The 22,740-nt window shown below is 39.0% G+C and overlaps 1 protein-coding gene across 12 annotated transcripts in view; it reads right to left on the bottom strand.

Annotated features, from left to right (window-relative positions):
* Positions 1 to 22,740, bottom strand: part of EYA1 (EYA transcriptional coactivator and phosphatase 1) — a 338,095-nt gene that overhangs the window by 124,240 nt on the left and 191,115 nt on the right. For 7 of the 12 annotated variants that reach the window (XM_050801903.1, XM_050801902.1, XM_050801899.1 and 4 more), the window contains 3 exons: positions 15,095 to 15,172; positions 4,249 to 4,318; positions 3,783 to 3,928 (listed from right to left, as the gene is read on the bottom strand). In XM_050801903.1, the coding sequence (XP_050657860.1) occupies positions 3,783 to 3,928; positions 4,249 to 4,318; positions 15,095 to 15,172 (294 nt within the window). Of the gene's footprint in view, positions 1 to 3,782; positions 3,929 to 4,248; positions 4,320 to 15,094; positions 15,173 to 22,740 lie in introns of those variants that run through there. The other 5 variants (XM_050801900.1, XM_050801898.1, XM_050801904.1 and 2 more) reach the window with 2 other exon arrangements.

Raw genomic sequence — 22,740 nt, 5'->3', positions numbered from 1 at the left:
CTCTCCTTCATTCTCATAGAGGGAGGGGAGGAAAATTTCTGCCAAGGGAATTCACATTTTTAAATAATTTTGCTTTGTACTTAAAAAATGATATCTTTAGGATCTAGAATACACAGTAGTCTTACTGTTTATTTCCATTTTAGGGGAATCTCATCAGCAGAGTGCAGCTAGGTAATTGCTTTAAGGCAGTGGGAGAATCTGACTCTTGGCTGAGAGTGCCTACTTTAATTCCTGCAGTATCTCTAAATAACTTCATAATGACCTTAACATTTAAGTCTTAACACAACCTTAACATTTTAAAAATGTGATTTTTCCCTGTAGAGGTAATCCCAAACCAATGAATAACCCATACATAGAAATGGTCCCTGGCAATACACCTGCCCCAGACAGGTGGCATGATGGCTTTAGAAAATCCCTTTCTTTCCATGTTGTCACCCCTAGGGATTTTCCACCTCTTGCTGCATTTGAGACTATACTGATGTGCTTCCAGCCTTCACCTAGACCAATTAAATGTCAATAATTCATGTCTTTTTTTTTTTTTTTTTTTTTTTTGAGACAGAGTCTTGCTCTGTCACCCAGACTGGAGTACAGTGGTGTGATCTCTGCTCACTGCAAGCTCCGCCTCCCAGGTTCACGCCATTCTCCTGCCTCAGCCTCCCGAGTAGCTGGGACTACCAGCACCCGCCACCACACCCGGCCAATTTTTTGTATTTTTAGTAGTGATGGGGTTTCACCATGTTAGCCAGGATGGTCTCGATCTCCTGACCTTGTGATCTGCCCACCTCGGCCTCCCAAAGTCCTGGGATTACAGGTTTGAGCCATTGTGCCCAGCCTAATTCATGTATTTTGATTCTGTTTTTAGCTTATTGGTTCCAGATGGGGATCTTTGTGATAAGAACATGTAAGGAAAGGCAGAAAGAGCTAGAAAGCACCCATAGCCACGCCTATCTCTGTGACTTCTACCTACAAGGTGGCAAACTCATTTCACTGGCAGACTCTAAGCAGATCCAGCAAAAAACAGAATGAATTTGTGTTTCCCCATTGATCTGTCATTCTCATGATAAAAAGATATGCCAATCTCTTCTTACAGGGTCTCAATAGAAAGTCGAGAGCACAAGTCCTTGGAGAAAGTTTTGTAAGACCATCTGAGCCTTGACTATCAGCAGTTAAAACCCAAGCTATGTGCTCTTCTTTCATGAAAGAGCAAAGGGGAGAAGGAGGCCATATTTTTCAATGCACTGGCGCCAAAAACAGAACTTTTGGATCAGAAGTACTCAGGGCATCTCCTTGTACTTAAGTTCCCAAAAGAGAAGACAGGGGGTTATTAGGAAAATGCTAAGAACTGAAAATTATTCCCTGGGAATTTATAACCATGGAAAACTCTGGAATCAAAGCCCTTCACCACACTGAGCCTCACTCTCTCCCCTCTCCCCTATCCCCACCTATCCCATTACAATCCCCATCCTCACTCTGCTAGTTCTGATACTGTTCCCAGACCTTTTGCTCATCTCACAATCTTTGAATAGCTATTTCAGACAAGGGCATTCATTAATGGTTTAGAACTGGAAGAACCCCTAACCCAGAGCTCAGAAATTGGCAAAGGGAGATGTCCAGGTCCCACTATGACTGAATGGGGAGGAGAAGGAAGAAGAAAGGTGTGTGGCTGGTAGCCAGAGCAGTGATGGGAATGGCGCCTTCCAATGATAGCACTGGTGGGCTGACAGTACTTCAGAACCGTGTGGACTGGAAAATACATTTACACTTCAAATAACCATCTCACAAATATAATTTGAGAACGTAAATCAAAGACTGCCTTGACTTCTATTATAGAATGGGAGCTGATCCTTTTTCTTCTTTTAGTCCAAGAATAGTTTGAGAATAAATTCCAGCTAAATTTAATCTATAGCTAATATTATTAAGAGAAACTGTGAATAAAAGTTATGGAAATGAGACGTAATTCTAAAAATTCCATTTTAGGACTGTCTCTAAAGTCTACTTTAAAAATACCCATCTAGATAACATTAGGTTCTGATGGTTTTAAAATAAAACTATAAATGCTAAAGTCATATATAATTTAGGTTATTTGTATATATTTTATAAGAAATTCATATACGGTCGATTTTGTTTGAGATAGAATTAAAAAGAACAAAGTAATTTACCTTATTATTATTATTATATTATTTGAGACAGAGTCTCGCTCACAGGCTGGAGTGCAGTAGCACGATCTCGGCTCACTGCAAGCTCCGCCTCACGGGTTCAGGCCATTCTCCTGCCTCAGCCTCCCGAGGAGCTGGGACTACGGGCGCCCACTACCACGCCCGGCTAATTTTTTGTATTTTTCAGTAGAGACGGGGTTTCACCGTGTTAGCCAGGATGGTCTCGATTTCCTGACCTCGTGATCCACCCGCCTCGGCCTCCCAAAGTGCTGGGATTACAGACGTGAGCCACCACGCCCGGTCTTACCTTCTAATTATTAATGAAATACTTAAAGAAGAGCATTAATTCTTTTTATACACCACAGAAAAGAATACTACAAAACAGTATCAAGCAGAAGCACAATTAGAATACTGGTCACAAAAAATGCTGTACTTGTTGCACAGAATTACTTATTCTATTAATCCTTTCCTCCAAGTGTCCATGTACTATTCCTTGATCACTAGTTTTATTCTTTTCTTTTTCTTTCTTTCTTTTTTTTTTTTTTTTTTTTTTTTTGAGACGAAGTCTCGCTCTGTCGCCCAGGCTGGAGTGCAGTGGCATGATCTCGGCTCACTGCAAGCTCTGCCTCCTGGGTTCATGCCATTCTCCTGCCTCAGCCTCCCAAGTAGCTGGGACTACAGGCGCCCGCCACCACGCCCAGCTAGTTTTCTGTATTTTTTTAGTAGAGACGGGGTTTCACCATGTTAGCCAGGATGGTCTCGATCTCCTGACCTCGTGATCCGCCCGTCAAGGCCTCCCAAAGTGCTGGGATTACAGGCTTGAGCCACCACGCCCGGTCAGTTTTATTCTTTTCTTAATAAAATGCCAATAATTCAAGTGTTTCTATTTGGCTCAATCTACTTAGAATCGCAATGATAATTCAATGGAAGAAAACGTATTTTGAAATTCTGAGATTTTTTTTTAATTAGCTTTGAGATTTTGTTGGATTTATTTTTAATTTACAGGTATTGACCCATAACAAGTGAGTTAAATTACACCAAGATAAAGATAATCTCCAGGTGGGAAGGAACAAATGTCCATGTGAGCTTTAAATGTTTCCTGATTTGCCTCTTCAAAGTGCAGTCCAGGCAGTGATATATAGATCACTTTTCCTAATGGTTGATAATGCTGAAATTTGAGACTATTACCACCCTTGAGTTTAAAGCAAGAGTTTGTTGAATTCTACTTGTACGTCCCTAATCACAGCTAGGCATCTGATAAATAGGAAATGAATCTGTACCCCCAAAGACTTCATTCACAGACGTTTTATCACAAATATGCACAAAAATATCTTGGATTCCATAGCCCAGTGCTCAAATGGCAAATTCAGGGTTGAGACATAAATGGAGAAAAATGACAGCAGAAGGCATACGAACCACACAATCTTTTCGCTACCTCTGACCTCAAGATAAGGAGCTGCCAGTTCTTATAAGGCTCATTAGAAACAATCACACTAAGAATTTAGACACAGAACGTGACAACACTTTCTAAACTGACCGAGGATTTGGTCTTCAAGTGCCACTCAAATATGTTAATACATGCATGCCCATGCGATAATACCACCACTATAATAGCAGGTTACTCACCATATGAGGAAATGCCATACGGCTGTCCTGGCTGTGGGTACGTGGCATAGGCTGTAGCTTGTTGCATTCCTGTGGTAAACTGTGTTTGCCCATATGCAGCCATAGTTTGTGAGGAAGGGGTAGGGAGAATATGTGGGTATGGTCTGCTATTTGTCAGAAATGACAGAAAATAGAAAGCCCATGCATTAGATGGAAACATGCAAACCGATTAACAACCACATCACAAATTCCAGCTAAATATTGTATCTTAAAGTAAAACTTTCACACAGAATTGACAAAACACTGAAATACTTCAGTGTCTCCACTACATGATGCTCAAAATAAATTTGTGTCAATATATTTACATCTCTATGAAATGCACTTTCATTTAAATTAAGATGGAACATGTGGGCACAGACATGACTTGAAATAAATAAAAGTCTACTCAGAGAAATTATTTATTGATTAAAAGAAAAATACATCTTACTTGGAAGGGTAAATCTGTGGTGGAGAGAACTGGTGAGTTGGTCGTGGGCTGAAGCTACTGCTCCCAATTGCTGAAAAACAAAAAACAAAACAAAATAATGCACAATAATCCAAGCAAAATACAAAATATACAGAAAACACTGATATATTTTCAGCTATAGATTGGCCATATGTAATTTCAGATATTTGATCTTTGTGACCTGCAGAGATGGCAATTTCATATGGTTCCACCTAACAGAAACTATAAAGAGGAACGAACAGAAACTGATTAAGGGCTCTAGTTTTAAATGAACTGTTAGAAAACATCATCACAATCTTCTCAAATACCTGCCGGCATGCTGTGAGTTTTTACAGTGGCAATACTTCAATAGTACGAGGAGTCCTGGCTACTGTGTGGAAAGCTGTGCTGAAAGGGGAGGTAGGAAGCTGAATTGCAGGATTGGGTGGGAATGTGAAAGGTCAGCCGGCCTATTGTTTGTGTTCAGTGAGAACACACAAACCTGAGGCTGTATTACCAAGAAAGGTGGTCTAATCTTCTCTCAGGTGAGAAGAACCAGGATAGATCCTCATTTGCCTGCATTGATTTAGCAATGGTTTTTAGTAAAAATGCATTCCTATAACTATCTTAAATTTCTCAAGTTGCAAGCTAAGCCTGTTTTTTCCTGTGCTGATCCGGGTGTTCCTTTGCCTTTTAGTTATATGTGATCAACTTCAATGTTCAAGTAAAAAAAGGTTTGCCTTTATTTTTTAAAGAGGTATTTAAGCATTCATGCAGAACTTTTCTTCTTAATCACATTCACTTGATTAAATAATGCACTAAAGTCCTAGCAAATGTTCTTGTACTCTAATTCTGAACTAAAGAAGCAAAAACCTATGTTAACAAAGTCTTGAAAATGGCAGTTTCAGCTTATTTCATTGTAAACAGAGTCAATCGACATACATATAAATCTACATATATGTGTATGTTTATATACATACATATATATCTACACATATTTCCGTTTATCACATGTACATTTTTTTTTCCTCCAATTCCCTAATCTCTATCGGGCTAAGATGCATATTCCTTGGGGGCAATTATTATAAGATATAATAAGTTTATTTTATTCTTCTACCAACAATTACTATCTTCAGAGGCTCTATTATTTATTAATTCTATTCTACACTAAAATCCTTTTAGAAGGTTCCATGTACTCAAAGTTTCATAAAGTTTTCCCATTGTCACACTGGTACATTTGTGTTTCTCAAATTCAATTTTCCAGCTTTTGTCTGGGACGACAGTGGTAGAATTGGACTAGAGTCTTCAAATCTATGAGTAATCCTTTCCTTATAAAACAAACAAGGCCTGTCCAGGGACAGTAGATCTAGATTCGTACCACTCTTGTAAGCTCCCAGACTTCAAACATCTGGCTGGCCGCTTGGCAGAGACAGCATCTGTACTGAAGAGATGGCAACCCAGCCCAACTGGTACACCCCATCATCTGGCACATACGGAGCCACTACTCTGTTCCAGGTGCGGTGCTAGATGCTGCAGGTGCGAAGGTGCAAAGACTAGTTCTGTCTGATACGCGTCGGAAGGATGACACATAAAGAACTGTGGGATGGTCAGTTAAAGACTGCAATTTACAGGAGAGAGGGATTAGACTTCTTATTATCCTGTTTCCTCAGCACCTGACAGGGCCTGGCATGTGGTAGAGGGAATCAACAGACACTGTTTGTTTAAAAAGAATGTGAGAATTAGGGCATAAGCAAAGTAAACGTTTAAAACCACAATAATGTGAAGAATGGTTCAATTATTTTAAGTTTTATATAAACATACATAATAAACCTAATTCAGCTCTTTAGCAATATAGATTGCAGTAAGTAGTATCCCTTATTAAATAAATGTGAAGAACCCACAATGCTGTCTTATAACTACTCACCTAGTTAGGTGTGCTTAAAATTACTGAATGTGTCAAAGGCCATGTAATAAGTCATATCTTTTGGGCTTTTTAAAATTTTTTAAATTATACTTTAAGTTCTAGGATACATGTGCATAATGTGTAGGTTTGTTACATAGGTATACATGTGCCATGTTGGTTTGCTGCACCCATTAACTTGTCATTTACATTAGGTATTTCTCCTAATGCTATCCTTCCCCCTTCCCCCCACCCCATGACAGTCCCCGGTGTGTGATGTTCTCCACCCTGTGTACAAGTGTTCTCACTGTCTAGTTCCCACCTATGAGTGAGAACATGTGGTGTTTGGTTTTCTGTCCTTGCGATAGTTTGCTCAGAATGATGGTTTCCAGCTTCATCCATGTCCCTACGAAGGACATGAACTCATCTTTTTTAATGGCTGCATGAACTCATCCTTTTTTATTCCATGGTGTATATGTGCCACATTTTCTTAATCCAGTCTATCATTGATGGACATTTGGGTTGGTTCCAAGTCTTTGCTATTGTGAATAGTGTCGCAATAAACATACATGTGCATGTGTCTTTATAGCAGCATGATTTATAATCCTTTGGGTATATACCCAGTAATGGGATGGCTGGGTCAAATGGTATTTCTTGGGCTTTCTTTAAATTCAAACCCCTGTATGGCTCCCACAATCTCTGTGTGGCCTGTATTAAAAAATCTGCCATCTTATACCTCAAGTACCTTTTCAGTAATGGCATGAAACACTTTAAATTTTCCTAACAGTAACCCAGGAATTCAGACTAATTTTAATTCATAGGACAAAAACAACCTAAAACAAAGGGAATGACCCCAGATCATCTATCAAGGTAAATTAAACAGTCATTTTACCCTTAGAAAACTCCAAATTACACCTGCCACAGAGCCTTGGGAATATATGGACAACCAATATCTCTTTATCTGTTTCAATTATTCCATTCTATGTCCAACACAGAAAGAAGCTCCTCCAATCTTTTTGTAGGAAGGGAGAGGGGAATCAAAAGTGAATAATAATCACAATCTTGGGACCGCTGGGAGGAGCAACAACTCTTGAAATTGGCAGGTCCTCAGCTCATTCCTCCCCCAGGCTCCTTCATGTCAACACTATTCAGCCGGACAATCAAGTCAAAAGCTTAGAAGTAAAGTTTTGACTCTTCTCTTTTCCTCACACCCCACCTACCCTTTGATCATAGGTCCAGTCTACTTTCTCATCAAAATATACCCCAAACCTCACAGCTTCTCACTTCTCATCTATCACTCTGTTCCAGTCACCAACGTTGTGGCAAATAGAAGATGTACCTCCTCGTTCTTCTGCTGCAGGGGATGAAGCTGAACAAGGGCCTAGCTGTTAAGCCCTGCAATGCATCCATGCCATGCAGGGCAGGGGTGAGGGGACACTTTCAAAGGGCTTAACCCAACCAGTGACAATGCACCAGGAATACTAAGGTAGGCCTGCCTGTTCCTGGGAGACCTGGGGCTCCTCTGATGGCCTTGCTGAAATGTTCTTAGACTGCACTCCCAACTAACTTAACCTTCCTTCCTTCCCTCTCTCTTTTTCCTTAACAAAATCCTGGTACAGTTAATCCTGCCTTGGTGGCTCTTCTAGGAAGACATGAACTAACACAGTCATCTTTCTTCTGAGCAAGGAAAACGTTGGTCTCCCTCCTTCCACGTGCCCTCACCTCACCCTTCTCCCCATAAAGCACTTTCCATGCATCAAACAGTGACCTCTTAAAAACATAAATTAAGTCATGCCACAAACCTCCCTGACCCTCAACTCCAAGCCCTCCATTATCCTCCTATCACATTTCAGTGAACCCAAACTTATTCCTGTCCTTCACCAAGATCTCTGCTCAGATGCCCTCTCCTCTAAAAGGGACTCCCATCCATTCCTTTACTAAATTCTTTGATCAGCTTTTGTTTTCTTCTTAGTACTTTTAGTTGCCCGTTTATGTACACCAGCACTTAACACTTAACCATGTATTATCTGTCTCTCCCAAAGAATAAAAGCTCCATGAGGGCAGAGACCCTGTGTACCATTTCACTGCTATATTCCCACTGCCTAGAACATTGCTTGGCATATAGCAGGTGCTCAATAAATAATTGTTGAATGAATGAATCAGACCTTTTATGAACAATTAAATAAAGAAACCATATTTGTTACACAATATTTTTTCTCCTCCAGAAGAATTCCTGCTTCTATTTTCAATTTTCAAATATCACCAGACATCAACTAGCATTTTACTTAACAACTTAACAAATGTAGGCTTTGTAGAAATGGCAGAGGCAGCAAAGATATTAAAAACACTTTATTTGCAATCCCTCTTGTTCTTAAAATTGAAATCATTAAAATATTGTTTTTCATTGATAAAGAGTAAATGGGCATCACTTTACAATATTTTGAAACCATGATAAACAATGCTGCAATTTTCAGTTCAGCCACACGCCTTGGAAAACCAGCCTCCCCTTTCTTTCACTCTCCCCACACCAAGATCCCTGAGGGCTTCCCTGGAAGAGTGAGTCACTATGTCCTCAAGGCTTGCAGGTGCTAGGGCTCCTTGAAAGAGAGGTGGAGATAGCAATCACCAACATCAGTGTGGCTCCATTTCTTCTTTATCCTCACCGTCTATTTTGTTACGACACGAATAATAGTTAGGGTGGGAATTTTTAACTTTTTTTTTTTTTTCGAGACAGAGTCTCACCCTGTTGCCCAGGCTGGAGTGCAATGGCGCATCTCGGCTCACTGCAACCTCCACCTCCTGGGTTCAAGCGATTCTCCTGCCTCAGCCTCCCGAGTAGCTGGGATTACAGGTGCCCGCCACCACGCCCAGCTAATTTTTTGTATTTTTAGTAGAGACAGGGTTTCATCGTGTTAGCTAGGATGGTCTTGACCTCCTGACCCCGTGATCCACCCGCCTTGGCCTCCCAAAGTACTGGGATTACAGGCGTGAGCCACTGTGCCCGGCCAGGTTCATGTGAATTTTTAAGCCATTGTGGAGAAGAAAGTAGGAGTGGTGGCCACAGAGGTAAAGGACAGCTTGGAGTTAAAGACTTAGAAACTTCTTTATTTTACAAACCCTAAGCCCTGTTCATAGCCATTCCAGTATGTTGATTTTTGTCTCTTTTATCATTTATAAAAGAGAGAGAAAAGAAAATGTAAAAATAAGAGAATATCGATTCCAGGGTGCTCTGTGCTTCCTATGCCTTCACCCAACCCCTTCAGCTCTCCTGATTCTTTCCTCTGCATTCAACACAGAGAATCAAACTATGGAAAACAAGATCCTTTACAGCTTCAGCCTCTCCACCACCTACCTCTCCACCTTCAGCTAAGCCCTTCTCTAAGGCCCTTGCTTCTCCTGTGTATCTTTTGCAAGTTGAGGCTGCTTCTCAGATTCCAGATGTCACAAAGACCTGAAAACATATTTTCGTTGTTGTTTCTTCCAAACCATTGGCTTTCTACTCTCCCACAAAATCTTTCTTTCTCTGGGGTTGATGACAGATCTTCAACATTTCCATGAATGACCCACATCCTGGACACTGCACATTTATCAAAAACTTTAGGATTTGGTGATGTCTCCCTATAAGCCCCAACATCACCCTGAGTTATATATCCACCGCTTTTCTCAGTCTGTCTAGGCCTCAACCCTGTCCTTCAGTCATCAAGCTCAAGACCACATCCTGGCCCCTTTTCCCCACTCCATGGTCTCAAGCCATAATCACATTGATCAATTCATTCATTTCCTTAGCAAACATTTACTGAGCATCTCCTATATGCTCGATACCATGAAGGCCACCAGGACTGTAACTGAATAATACAAACAAAATCTCTGTTCTCATAGGGCTATAGTTTGGCGGGAAGACAGAAACCAAGAATTAATCCTAAAAGTAGTGATGAAGGCTGAGAAACTAACAACAGAGGCATGTGGTGAAGGCCTCATTGAGTTTAAGTAAGGAACATCATTTCTGTCTGGAATTTTCATTCCTTTGTTCTCATTTCATGTGTTATCCAACCTCATCAAGAGATGAAGAACACTTGACATCCCTATCTTTTCTCAAGGTATTAGCCCCTGCCTCTCCTTCTTTCTACATGTCTTGAATACATGAAAAATTATTTTAAACCATTCCTTTACTGATACTCTCAATTTTCTTAAGTTCATATTCTACCATGCTCTACCTAGCAAACCCTTGACCCTGGATCAAGCCCAGTGTCTTTTTATGTGGCCTGCTAAGCCCTTATAGAGAAAAATCACTCCATCATACAGGCCCATGTTCATTAGCTCCAGCCTTGTTGAACCTTCAGCTCTACTGTCCATCCCCTTCTCTTTCTAGGCAGCTTCAGACTTCCCCAGCATCTACTAAGTCAATTTCAGTCTTCTTCAACTCTTCAAGCTCATATGCCTATCACTACTCTCATTTTGAGTCACTTCAGAGGAAAAAGTAGAAGCCATCATTTGTTCATTCATGTTTTCTTTAATTCAAATACATGGCAAATATTAGGCAAATATGTGAGTGCCTAATATGTGGCAGGTACTGTTTTAGGTGTCAGGGATACAGAAGTGAACCAAACAAGACAGAATCCCCGCCAATACAAGCTTACGTTTTGGTGGGGTGAGAGTCCAACACTAAACATAATGCACAAGAGAATGACAGCATTTGCAAAAGGCTCATAATTATTGGCAGGAAAGAGTAGGGAGGAACCTGGCCTGGTAGAACAGAAGTAGAACAGGAGAGCTGCACTGAGTGGGGTGGTCACGGTGGGCCTCGATGAGAAGGCGAGATTTGAGCACTGACTTGAAGTCAGGGAGATAAAGGCAGGTATGCAGGGAAGGAACTGCCAGCGAAAAAGGCACTATGTGGGGAGCACGTCTACCACGTGGGAGGAAGAGCAGTAAGCAAGGAGGGCAGGCAACAAGGTCAGACAGTCTCTGAGGCAGACGATGACAGGGCTTGTGGGCTTTTTAAGGATTTGGTTTTTACCCATAGAGACGAATGGGAGCCCTTGAAGGGTCTGAACAGAATTGTATAGGAACTCCCTGAATGTACTGCCACCTTGTCCACTTCCAATTCATCTGCACCACTTCATATTGCATCTTCCCCAATGTTTCAGTGGACAAGTTATTCTTTTTCTAGCCTGATCCACTTCTGTTTTGGATTTGTGCTATTGCTGTCCCATCAGGGGCTTCCCTCTATCAATTATCCCCCTACTTGCCCACACCTCTAATCTCTGCCTCTGTTGAGTTTGTGTCAGCAGTATGAAACCGCCCTGACCTCCTAAATGCCATCCTTCTCTCTAATGAATTTCCTTTCCTTCCCTTATTTTTAGCACTATGTACTTGAAAGACATTTTTCTTTTCCTCATCTTCACTCCCCCACATTATTCATGAAATCATCCATTCATTCAATAAACTTTAGGAGCACATACTATCTGCGAAGGGCTATGCTAGAGACACAGAAGTTGGTCATGTGGTCCAACAGGGACAAGGATAAGTAAAGTTCACCCATCTACTGAAACTGCTACAGGCTAACCCATTGATGCTTGTAATTTTTTAATTTTAAATTTTGACACAATTTGAAACTTGCAGAAAAGTTTCAAGAACAGCACAAAACGTCCCAGATATCTTTCATCCAAATTCCCCAACATGTTATTAGTTTTATCCTTGATTTCTTCTGTGTGTCTGAAAATGCATACACATATATACCTCACATTCTGTTGGAGTTTTGTGTGTGATATCTTTTTACTTATAAATATTTCTGGCCGGGTACGGTGGCTCACACCTGTAATCCTAGCACTTTGGGAGGCCAAAGCGAGTGGATCACGAGGTCAAGAGATTGAGAGCATCCTGACCAACATGATGAAACCCCGTCTCTACTAAAAATTCAAAAATTAGCTGGGCATGGTGGCATGCACCTGTAGTCCCAGCTACTTGGGAGGCTGAAGCAGGAGAATCACTTGAATCCAGGAGGCAGAGGTTGCAGTGAACCAAGATCGCACCACTGTACTCCAGCCTGGGCAACAGAGCAAGACTGTCTCAAAACAAAACAAAACAAAACAAACAAACAAACAAACAAAAAATATATATATAGACACACACACATATATATACACATATATATTTTTTTCTATGTGTATTTCTTAAAAACAGAGTTCTTTTATCACAATACAGTTACCAAAATCAGAAAAAAACAGTGATAGTGATGCAATACTATTTTCCATAGATATTTTCAAAAAAATATATCTTTGTAGCACATGATTTTTAACTTGGACTTTAAAATTATTACTTTTTAAAAGTATAAATGTTTTATATATACATATATAATGTAAAAATTTTGAAACTAAGACAAAAGCAGAAGGAATAACATTCAAATTATATTCCACCATCCAGAGAGAACCACTGTCAATTTTTAGACCTATATACACAGGCCCACATGTGTACATACAGATGCCTTTTTAAGAAAGCAAAACTGTGATTATACTGAAAATATGACTTTCATAATTTGCTTTTTCTGTTAATATAGTTAACATTTTCTCAAGACATGTTTTACAAATAATTTTCAAGAGCTGTGTACAAATCCACATTGTTGACAGTGCTTCCTTAAAAATCTTACCTGTGTTTGCTTCCAGTTCAACACTCTTGCTTTTTGTTTGTTTTTGTTTTAAGACAAAGTCTCACTCTGCCACCCAGGCTGAAGTGCAGTGGTGCAGTCATAGCTCACTGTAACCTTGAACTCCTGGGCTCAAGTGATCTTCCAGTCTCAGCCTCCTTAGTAGCTAGGACCACAGGCACATGCCACCATGCCCAGATAATTTTTAAAAAATTATTTTTTGTAGAGATAGGTCTCCTTATGTTGTCCAGGCTGGCCTCCAACTCCTGGGCTCAAATGATTCTCCTGCCTCTGCATCCCAAAGTGCTAGGATTACACGTGTGAACCACCATGCCTGGCCAAAACTGTTGCTTTATTCCGAATTACCTATTTTCATTTGATCTTCTACCCACGTCATACATATTAGCTTTCCATGAGTTCTGTCTTCAACCTTGTTTACCCCACTAGCTTTAACTCCCTGTACACTTTCAAATTTCCCACGCCAAATCTCCCCTGAGCTCCAAACACTAATATACTTGGCATCTGTAGGTAGATGTTGCCTCATAGTCAACATGCCCAAAACTAAATTTCCTGTCTTCTTTTGTCAACCATGCTCCTCTTGCATTTCCTGGCTCTTAACTTCTTTCTCTGCCTCACTTACCCCTATACCCATGGTCACTGACCACTATAAATTCTACTTCATAAATGAAATGCACCAAATCCATCACCTTCCCATACCCATTGCCAGTGCTTTATTTAAGGTCTTCAATATTTCTTGCTCAAATTAATACAAAAAAATCTCTAACTGATTTCTCCACTTCAGCTCACCTGCCCCCAATTCATCCTGCCATGGTGGTCATAATTCTGCTATGAATATGATCATGCAACCCCCTTCCTTTGATGCTTCCCATTGCACACAGGAGAAAACACAAATTCCATGAAGTTCACACAAGTCTCTTTAGACTCTAGCCCCTGCCTCCCTCTGCAACATGCCCTTGCTCTCACACTGTACATACACCAGGAACCCTGAACCATTAACAGTTCCCCAAAGATCCACACCCTCTGTGCTGCTGTCTCCTTTCATGGACTGTCCATTTGTCCAGCTTCTCCCTCCCAGTGCTTTTCTCCTACTCATTTCTCAAGACTGAGTACCTACTCCAAGACACCTTCCCTGATCACCCCACCCCAAGCTGGTCTCCACTAGGTCCCTTCCTGGGTGTTCTTTGGGCTCTCTGAGCTTCCCTCTGCATTATCAAACTGTACTGTGATGGTCTGTTCGTTTGCTCATCCCACTAAGCCCTGCACCAGGACCATTTTCATACACCTATGAAGTCAGCATGGCACCAACCATATAGCCGGGCAAAAGTCAAATTCTAATAAATGTTTTAGGAAAGACCAAATGGATATTGCACCCTTTGTTATTTTTTATTGCTTTTACCTGGTATCATTAGTATCAAAGTTGTGTGTTTGCATTTCATTTTGTATTTACAATTTCTTTTTGTTGTGGTATGTATTAAACAAATGATCCAGAGAGCTTGATTAAATCAATCACGACTTTATGAAATTATAGCATTTCCAATAGAGAGGTGCTAAAATTATAGCAGGCAATATAAAAAAAACTTTTTTTTTATATAAATTATAATTCTATAATTTATATAGAATTATCCCCTATATAAATAATTTTTAAATGAAATAATCCAAGCTGGGCTGGGTGACTTGGCAAATATATAATCACATTCTCACAACCACCTTATGATCACAGTCACTTTCTTGTCAGTCATTTCATTATGACACTTGTGAAACTTGGATATTTTGTTTATTGGAGGCAGGTTTTATTAACGTGAAGGATATTAAAAACTAACTGAAGAACTTAATGTTGCTTTACAGGGTCTATTTAATTTAGATCTATAGTTGATATGACAGTTACTTCACAAGATGGCTTAGCGAGTCTGCTTAGAAGTGTAAAACACCAAATTTTGCCTAACCAAATTTGAAGACCTGAAAAAATAATACATCTAAGAGAGAATGGGGGAGGAGTCACCAGCATAGTAAATATAATTAGAAGAAAGGAGAAGAACAAAACTCTTTTTACCCCATTTATTGAATACCAACATTTCAGCAACCACTCCTTCATAATGAATGAAACCAGAATTGATAATATGTGACTCTGAGCAAAGTTATTTTATATGTATATATACATAAGTACATATATACCCACACATATACACATATACATGCATACATATAGATACACAGGGACATTACATGAGTAAACTAGAAAAAATAATGCTTGGTGTTGATGTGAAAATCTGATATTCATTCCTTACCTGAACCTGAGAAATTGTCTAAAGACCCGTCTGCTGTCGTTGAAGCTGTTTCACTGCTGCTCATTGGCTCTGTTTTAACTACAAAAATAAACAACATACACCGATATTGAATTAATAGTTATTCATAAAGACATGGAAGAGAAGATATAACATTCAGAGTAATGACAAGAAAATCATTTCAAGAAACATTTTCCCTAACTGAACATAAATCATAAGCATAAATAGACTCCTTTTAAAAAACATTCATATATTAATTTATTTCCCCTTAGGAAACAACCTATTGTCACAAGTTACCCTTTAAAAGCAGCACTTTAAAAGTAATTAAATTCATCATTGCTTTACATATTTACTGAATTACTTATTGATAAATAAATTATCTCTCAAAATCTACATGATGTGATATAAAATCATTCCTGGGGTTGTGGAAAAATCCGTTATTTGGTCAGAGTCAAAAGGATAGAACAGAAAGATGTGGGGAAGTAGGAAGTGAGTGGGTGTCGACACCAGCAGGTCTTCCTGATGCTCAAGGGCAGGGTCCTCCCTACCACACACACACACCTTCTGGGTTCTCCAGCATGGCTAAAAAACCGAGGGCTCGATTTAATGCACCATCGTTACCACCCAGCTATATCTGCCAATTCATCGATATTTTATGTATGCTTCGTACCAAAAACATTCTGAATCTAAATGAAGCAGAAACAAAGTTTTCTATTTCAAAACAGTATTGATAGCAGTTTGTGAAATACATACACGATCTTTGGTCAAGTCCCTTTGTGCTGTGAGATAACTTTTAGATTTATGCTATAGATTCTCTAAAGCAATCCACTCCCCTGATATGGTGACAGTTTTATTGTGCCCCTATCAAACAGACAAGCCAACAACTTCAGCACATCTGCTTTTGTTCTCTCTAGTTTTACACTTTTTTTTTTTTAATGAAGAAGTAGCATTGTTGTTTTCCGTAGAAACTGCTGGTGAAGTGTCATCATCAGAATTTGCCTGTCCTGCTTTGTGGAAGGTATTCTTTTCTTAGTTAACAGATTTTCAGAAAGAATGCAGTAATATTTTAAGGGATACCTAAAAATCATTTACATGCTTCCTAAAACAAAGGCTCCCACAAGAGAATATCTGGGGAGTCCTCTCTTATAAAGCAAATACATTTTGAAGTAGGAAAAGATGATGGAGAAAATGCAGCTTTTCCTTCTCTCAACATCACCAATCTGTTACAACCATCAGGGAAAAGACAAATTCACACAACCCCTGGATCTTCAGATATTCTCCTAATGCATAATGAGTAGTTTAAAAATAAGCATTATAAATAGATGCATCAGATAGTCACTTTTTAAAAAAATAATTATTCAGATGACTTCTAAACAAGCTTCAGAAAACAATAGTGAGACTAATGGAAATCACTCTGCTGGATAGTTTTAATGTAGACCAAAAAATGGTGTAACTGAAGTTGTAACTGAAGTTTTCACTTTTCTGCCAGTTGTTTTGGGTTTAGAAGTCTTTGTTGATGCTAAAAAAATTCTGACATAAGCCTGTATTTCCCTTCTCTCTCCATGCCACCAGACAACCGAATGATTTTGCTTTTCATCACCATTAAACTGCCATCATTTCGGGAAAGGCAGTATTCCATTGCTAGCGCACAGTTTCTAAGTTTCTTACTCAGCTGTCCACATCATACCTTACCTCCTTAAAAAACAAAAACAAACAAACAAAAAACCTCATATAATGCCCCATACACATAAAGCAATCGTTCTATTTCACTCTCTGCCAGACCGATCACCACTAAGATTCTGAACTCAGAATCAAATACAACATACTAAGCAAAAGATTAGAATTAGGTGCCATGGAAACAGGTCCTGTAAAGTGCCTACTATGTGTTAGTTATTTATAGACATTATATAATTCATCCTTTTAAACAACTCTACAAATAGGTCTCAGAATAGACAAACTCCCTAGGCAATATTGCCTTCTTGTTTCCCATGCACACATTAAAACCAAAGGGGTTAGGAAGTCACCCAAAGACCCACAGTAAGGGGCAGAAATAAAATTTAATTTGGGATGTTTTTGACTCCAAGGCCCTTGACTAAAGCTTGAAGAAACGGTAATAAGTGGGACTTTCCAATAGTACAAGCTACTCCACAACAAGCCTGCGGGGCACAGTGCCACATCGGGTAGAGTGGAAAGCGAAGTCCCTCCCCTCCTACGGTCTTAGGGCTCCCAGCCTAGTGAAGTTGCTGGAAGTTCTCACATAGAAGTTTCATGCCCAGCTGTCAAGAAAAGATGTGAAGAAAAAAATTGTTCCACTCCGTGAGATGTCAATCAAGATTACTTCTAAGTCTTTGTCAAATCTAAGGTCTATGACTTAACAGATTCTGTAGATGCAACTACTTTGTGAAAGCTTGACTACACCAAAACCACTCCTATTTCGGTACCCCTAAAATCGACACCAGCTATTCTCCATACGATTAGCTTAATTGAATGTAGCCTTCACTCCCAAGAGGCACATTCAATTATACTTGAAATCCATTAAAACTAGGCAAAAAGATTAGAAAGGAAAGGAAGAGGATACTTTTCTTTTAGGCCCCAATAACACTGCTTTTCACCATTGTTCAAACATACCCATCTATACACTAAGGAATAAAGACTCCCTTTTCCCAATGAACCCAGTTTTTTAAAAAGGTTCACTGTTGAAGGAAGAGGATGTACATAAAATAACCACCAGGATATTCATGATTTTATCAGATACTGTAATTGAATACTTTGATCACCAGGGATCTGATGCTAAAGACTGGTGATTTATTGTAATGTAAAATAGTTTCTGAATGAAAGCCAAAGACACAAAAACTACTTCTGGCTTTATTGTAGCCAAACATATACCCACCAGAGAGTTAAAAAGACAAGAATAACCTCTGGCCACCAAAATGTTATCCATACCATTCCCACTAGCACTACCACATTTATAACTATGCTGTAGATGATGTGATAGAGCGTCTCTCCAGTGCTTTGAATTTAAAAACAGACACTGAGTTTTCTTGGTCTTAGAGGTTTAAGGTACTGTAACATCTGAGAACAACTATCCTATCTAAGCCACCCACCTAAAAAGGAAAAACTATGAATGATCTGTTGACCTCTAAATAACTGGGATTAGTTTCTCTCCACCATACTATTCATTATATGACTCCAGTCTATTAGAAAAATAGTAACTTCTGTTTTCTTTTGCCACCACACGAGTCTCTTTTTCTACCATTCTAAGCTCCCAATCTTCCATCTGATCCTCAAAAATATATTCACCCTTTAAAAATATTCAAAAATTCCTTTTTATCCCTTAAATCTCCCTGTTCCTCCAACTCCTTCACTCAGCCATGCACTCTAGGCCTGAGCAATGCTGGGCAACTTGCTACGTCTAGATATGAAATGATCTTCCCTCCATAAATGCCTTTGAGTTTTGGTTTTGAAGTCAGAGAATCCGGTTACCTGCTATAAGACTTTCTAAAAGTGATTTACTCTCCTTGATCTTAATTATCTCCATATAAAATTATATCTATATTACAGGAATGAAATAATAATTCATAAAAATGTACATAAAGTACCTGGTATAAAGTAGGAGCTAAAACTATATTCAACATCACCATTAAAAGTAGCAGTAGCAATATTCTCTGTTGGGCTGAATGGCTTCGTCCTTTCTCCTGGGGAGTAATACCAGGAATAATACATAACAGTTAAAATCACCCGCTTTGGAACTATCAATTGAATTTCAATTTAGTTTTGCATCTAACAGCATGAATCTGGAAGTTAGTCAACTTCTGTATGCCTCGGCTTCCTCATCTGTAAGTGTGGGTGAATACTCAGGTGAGAATTAAAAAAGATAAATGCTTCTGAATTATTTCACACTGTGCTAGGCCCAGGGCCTATGCTTTTATAGTCATTCTACCACTATAGTGTCTCTTTATGACAAATCAAAGTTTTTCTTAAGATACAGATAACTGGGTCCAAATGTATCATGAACTTCACATTAAAGTTAAGCTTTCTCTTTAAAATAAAGAAGAATCCAAACTGAAGGGATGTGTCTAAATCAGCCATGAGACCACGCTTCAAGAGAGCCAAAATTAAATCAAAGTAACTTGGAAATAAGATGGCAGGACCAAATTGTGATTATATGAAGAAAACTTATGTTTTTATCATTAAAAGGCAGTGTATACTTTCTGAAGAAACAGGCTAACAGAATGGTTTACATGGCAATTGTGATCAATAATTCCAGAAGAAAATGTAGCCATCTTTTCTGGCATTCTTGAGGGGAGGCTGGCCCATAAAATGAGAAAACCATCTTCCTTCATCATAAATTTCAGTGTGGATCTATCTATCAGACCATTGGAGCTTGGTGACATTAGCTATCAAGATCATGCCACTAACCCATCATACCATGATTCCATGCTCATCCAGCAACTTCTGGTTATACTTTGAAGGTTCCAGTCATGCAGAAGACTTCTGCATCTGCAGAAGATGACAGACCACTCAGAAGAAACAAATATTCTGTCCATTGGATTAGTTATATTTTTCACCATAAATTATGTGGGCTGTTTTAATAAACCAAGTTCACCCACAAAGGACAGTACCGCCTGCTGGACTAAGGAGCCAGCCTGTGTGTTACAAATAATTCATGCCGCAATGTGCAGGGAAGGCAGCTGCCTGGGTGACCTGCAGGCCCTCCCCAGCAGCACCTAAGCTCATATCACAACTTTTCTCAAACTGTTAGAGTAAGCACAGCTTGTCTTTGCTTGGCACAAACTCAATCTTTCTTTTAGTTTTGTTTCCTACCATATTATGCAGGGACTTTAAAAACTCAGTTTACCATCCCTCTCCCACTCTTTATGATTCCTTCATCTCTTCTACTTCAAAAAGAGTTACCTTCATTCCATATTGGTTATTAAAATGTTCAGTTGCACCCATACCTGGAATTGCATTACCTCCATGAAATATCACCTTTCACCTCATTCATTCACTTACTTGCTATTACTCCTCATCAGAATATCCCATCTTTCCAAATCCCTATCTATTCTCCCACTCCTGCTTCACAGCCTCCCTTGCCTAGCCTGAAACCCAGAGCCAGTCATGTCTAGTTCCCATCCTAGGTTGATGTGTGGTCTCATTTCTCCTAGCATCTTTTTTGCCAATTTTTAATCTCAGGATGGGCAATCTCTCATTGTTCACTGTTCTGCTGCTGTTCCAGATGGATGAGTATGGCAGAACAGGTGCCAGCATGCTGGCAGTCCACTTAATTGTATTCTGTCTTTATTCTTTTGAGTCACCCTGTTGCTTGCCAGACCCCTTTTCCATCTCTTGACAACTGTCTGAAACAGTTTCCACTGAGTTTTTTCCACGTTCCTTAAGCTCCTGAGACATACCTCATCCCTCACAATCTTTAGCCCTTCCCCACCAACTATTTCCCTTCCACACCAACTATTTTCTAAAGAATGTTGATGCTGCATTAAATCCTTCATCTTCCTGCAACATTTCCCAGTTTTCTATGAAGAATTAATTTCAATGAAGGTTTCCTTTCCTTGAGCAGTGTTTAACCTGTTTTACCAATAAGACTTTCCCAACTGCCCAGTTCAAACTCTTCTTAATCCTAACTTTCCTCAATTGTATAGAATGAGCCTTATTCCTTGACACTTTTTAAAAAATCATTGTTCAATATAACATAGCAATAGCTCTCTTCTCCCCACTGTATTTCTTTTTCTCTAGGTTTTCTTCCTTTGTCTACTCTGTGGTTCTATAATTTCACCTCCTTCTTGTCTGCATTTTCCCTCACAATCATTTCTGTCCTGGCCACACTCGATAATTTCCACCACTCTAATCTTTTACAAGCATCTTCTTTCTAATTTCACAGCCACTATCCTAATTGCTTTCTGCCTCTTCTCTTATGAAAGTTAGCAAATTGGACTTTCAGCATCTATTCTCCCTGCTTTGGAAACAAATATTCATCTTTTCATAATTTAGATGTGCATAAGTCACTCCTGGCTCTGGGGTCTTCAGGTTCTCCACTTCTTTCTGAATTAAGTTCCCAATCTCTAATCATGTATTTAAGGCCCCCTATACTCTGGCACAGACCTTTTCTTATTTTCTTTGCTTTACTTTTCATTTCTTTCATACACTTTATATTTGCATAACAAAGAATAATTTGCAGGAATACAAGAGTACTGAAAAAATACAAAATCTCATCTAATTGTCCCAACTTTCCTGTGTGGCACTAATATCCCCATTTACAGATAAAGAACCACATATCCATACACTGGACATCATTTAAACCAACTGGCCTCCTAAGATGTTTAATGCTTCCTCAAATCTACAGCTTTGTAGTACCCTTCCCTCTGACACTGAATATTCTATGAATTTTACATATGACTCAATCCCACAGTTTCTTCAAGGTTCAACTAAAATCCCACCTGTTTCCTTAAGTCTTCTCTGATCTACTACTCAGGGGTGGTTTCTTATTCCTTGAACTATGTCTGTGTTTGTGCCTCCTTTAGAATGTATGTCCTATTCTATCTCATTTCATATTGGAAAGTCTTATCCATTTCAATATATGATAAACTGCTTCATGACATAAAAAGATCCTCTAAGACCAAAAACACTAGGCCACATTTTTTTTATTTACATGACTGTATCTTTACAGGACTTAGCCCAAGGTTTGGCTTGCAGTTGGAAATCAATATTTACTGAGGGAATGAATAAAGATAAACTGACTTAAAAAACAGGTTACAAGTGACTTCATACTACTAGGGACATTGCACAGGACAAATAAAAACACTGTTTATGCTAAAATCAAGAAGACAGTTTATTCCCTCCAAATCATCACTCAGTCTACTGATAAGCAGGTTTTGCAAAGCATCTAATTTACAGAACATGTGTCAGTTATGTTATTTTGAAAAGGGTATTATTTGGAGAAGACACATTAGCATAAACTATCAATTACTGAAATTTTTGTAGGTTTAGCAAGGATCCCACCTGAATCAGTAAAAAGAAAGGTAAATAAATTATCATTCATTTGTAATAATTCATGGGACATAACCCACAAAAGCAAATGTTGGGTATTGCTGCAAATAAGCCTTAAAAGAACCCTTTATAGAGCAACACAATTATGCTGTAGAGGATCCCAAAAGCACAAACATGCAACGTTCTGTTACGGGTTAGATTCAACGACAGTATCGCTCACAGATTTAATGAGTCTCTTTCTCAAACCATGAGGCGGAAATAGAAATGTGTTTTTAGAAACTGTATCAAATGATTTAAAAAGGGGCAGCGAGGGAGATGTGAAGAGAATAAAATTGTTGCATAAAATATGAAAGTGGAAAAAAGCAACATTGCTAAATTTATACATTTGACATCTCACTCTAAATGCATGATGAATTCAATATTACAAGTACTCATTTGATTATTTCTGCTTCACCTAAAAGTGCATATATCCATGAATTAAATGTGTTTTCTTTAGTTAATTCCCATTTAGAAAACAAGACATTCTTTTGTGTTTGCATTGGCTATATAGCATATGATCATTCTCTCTCCAAAGAGTAAAGTTGAGGCCATCTTTATCTTAAAGGAGGGCAGGAAAAAACGTTAGCTGTTCAATGGTACACCTGGTA

The sequence above is a fragment of the Macaca thibetana genome, chromosome 8 (assembly GCF_024542745.1).
Source record: "Macaca thibetana thibetana isolate TM-01 chromosome 8, ASM2454274v1, whole genome shotgun sequence".
Taxonomy (NCBI): domain Eukaryota; kingdom Metazoa; phylum Chordata; class Mammalia; order Primates; family Cercopithecidae; genus Macaca; species Macaca thibetana.
Note: the sequence above shows the minus strand (reverse complement) of the source record. Positions and strands in the feature narration are given on the sequence as shown.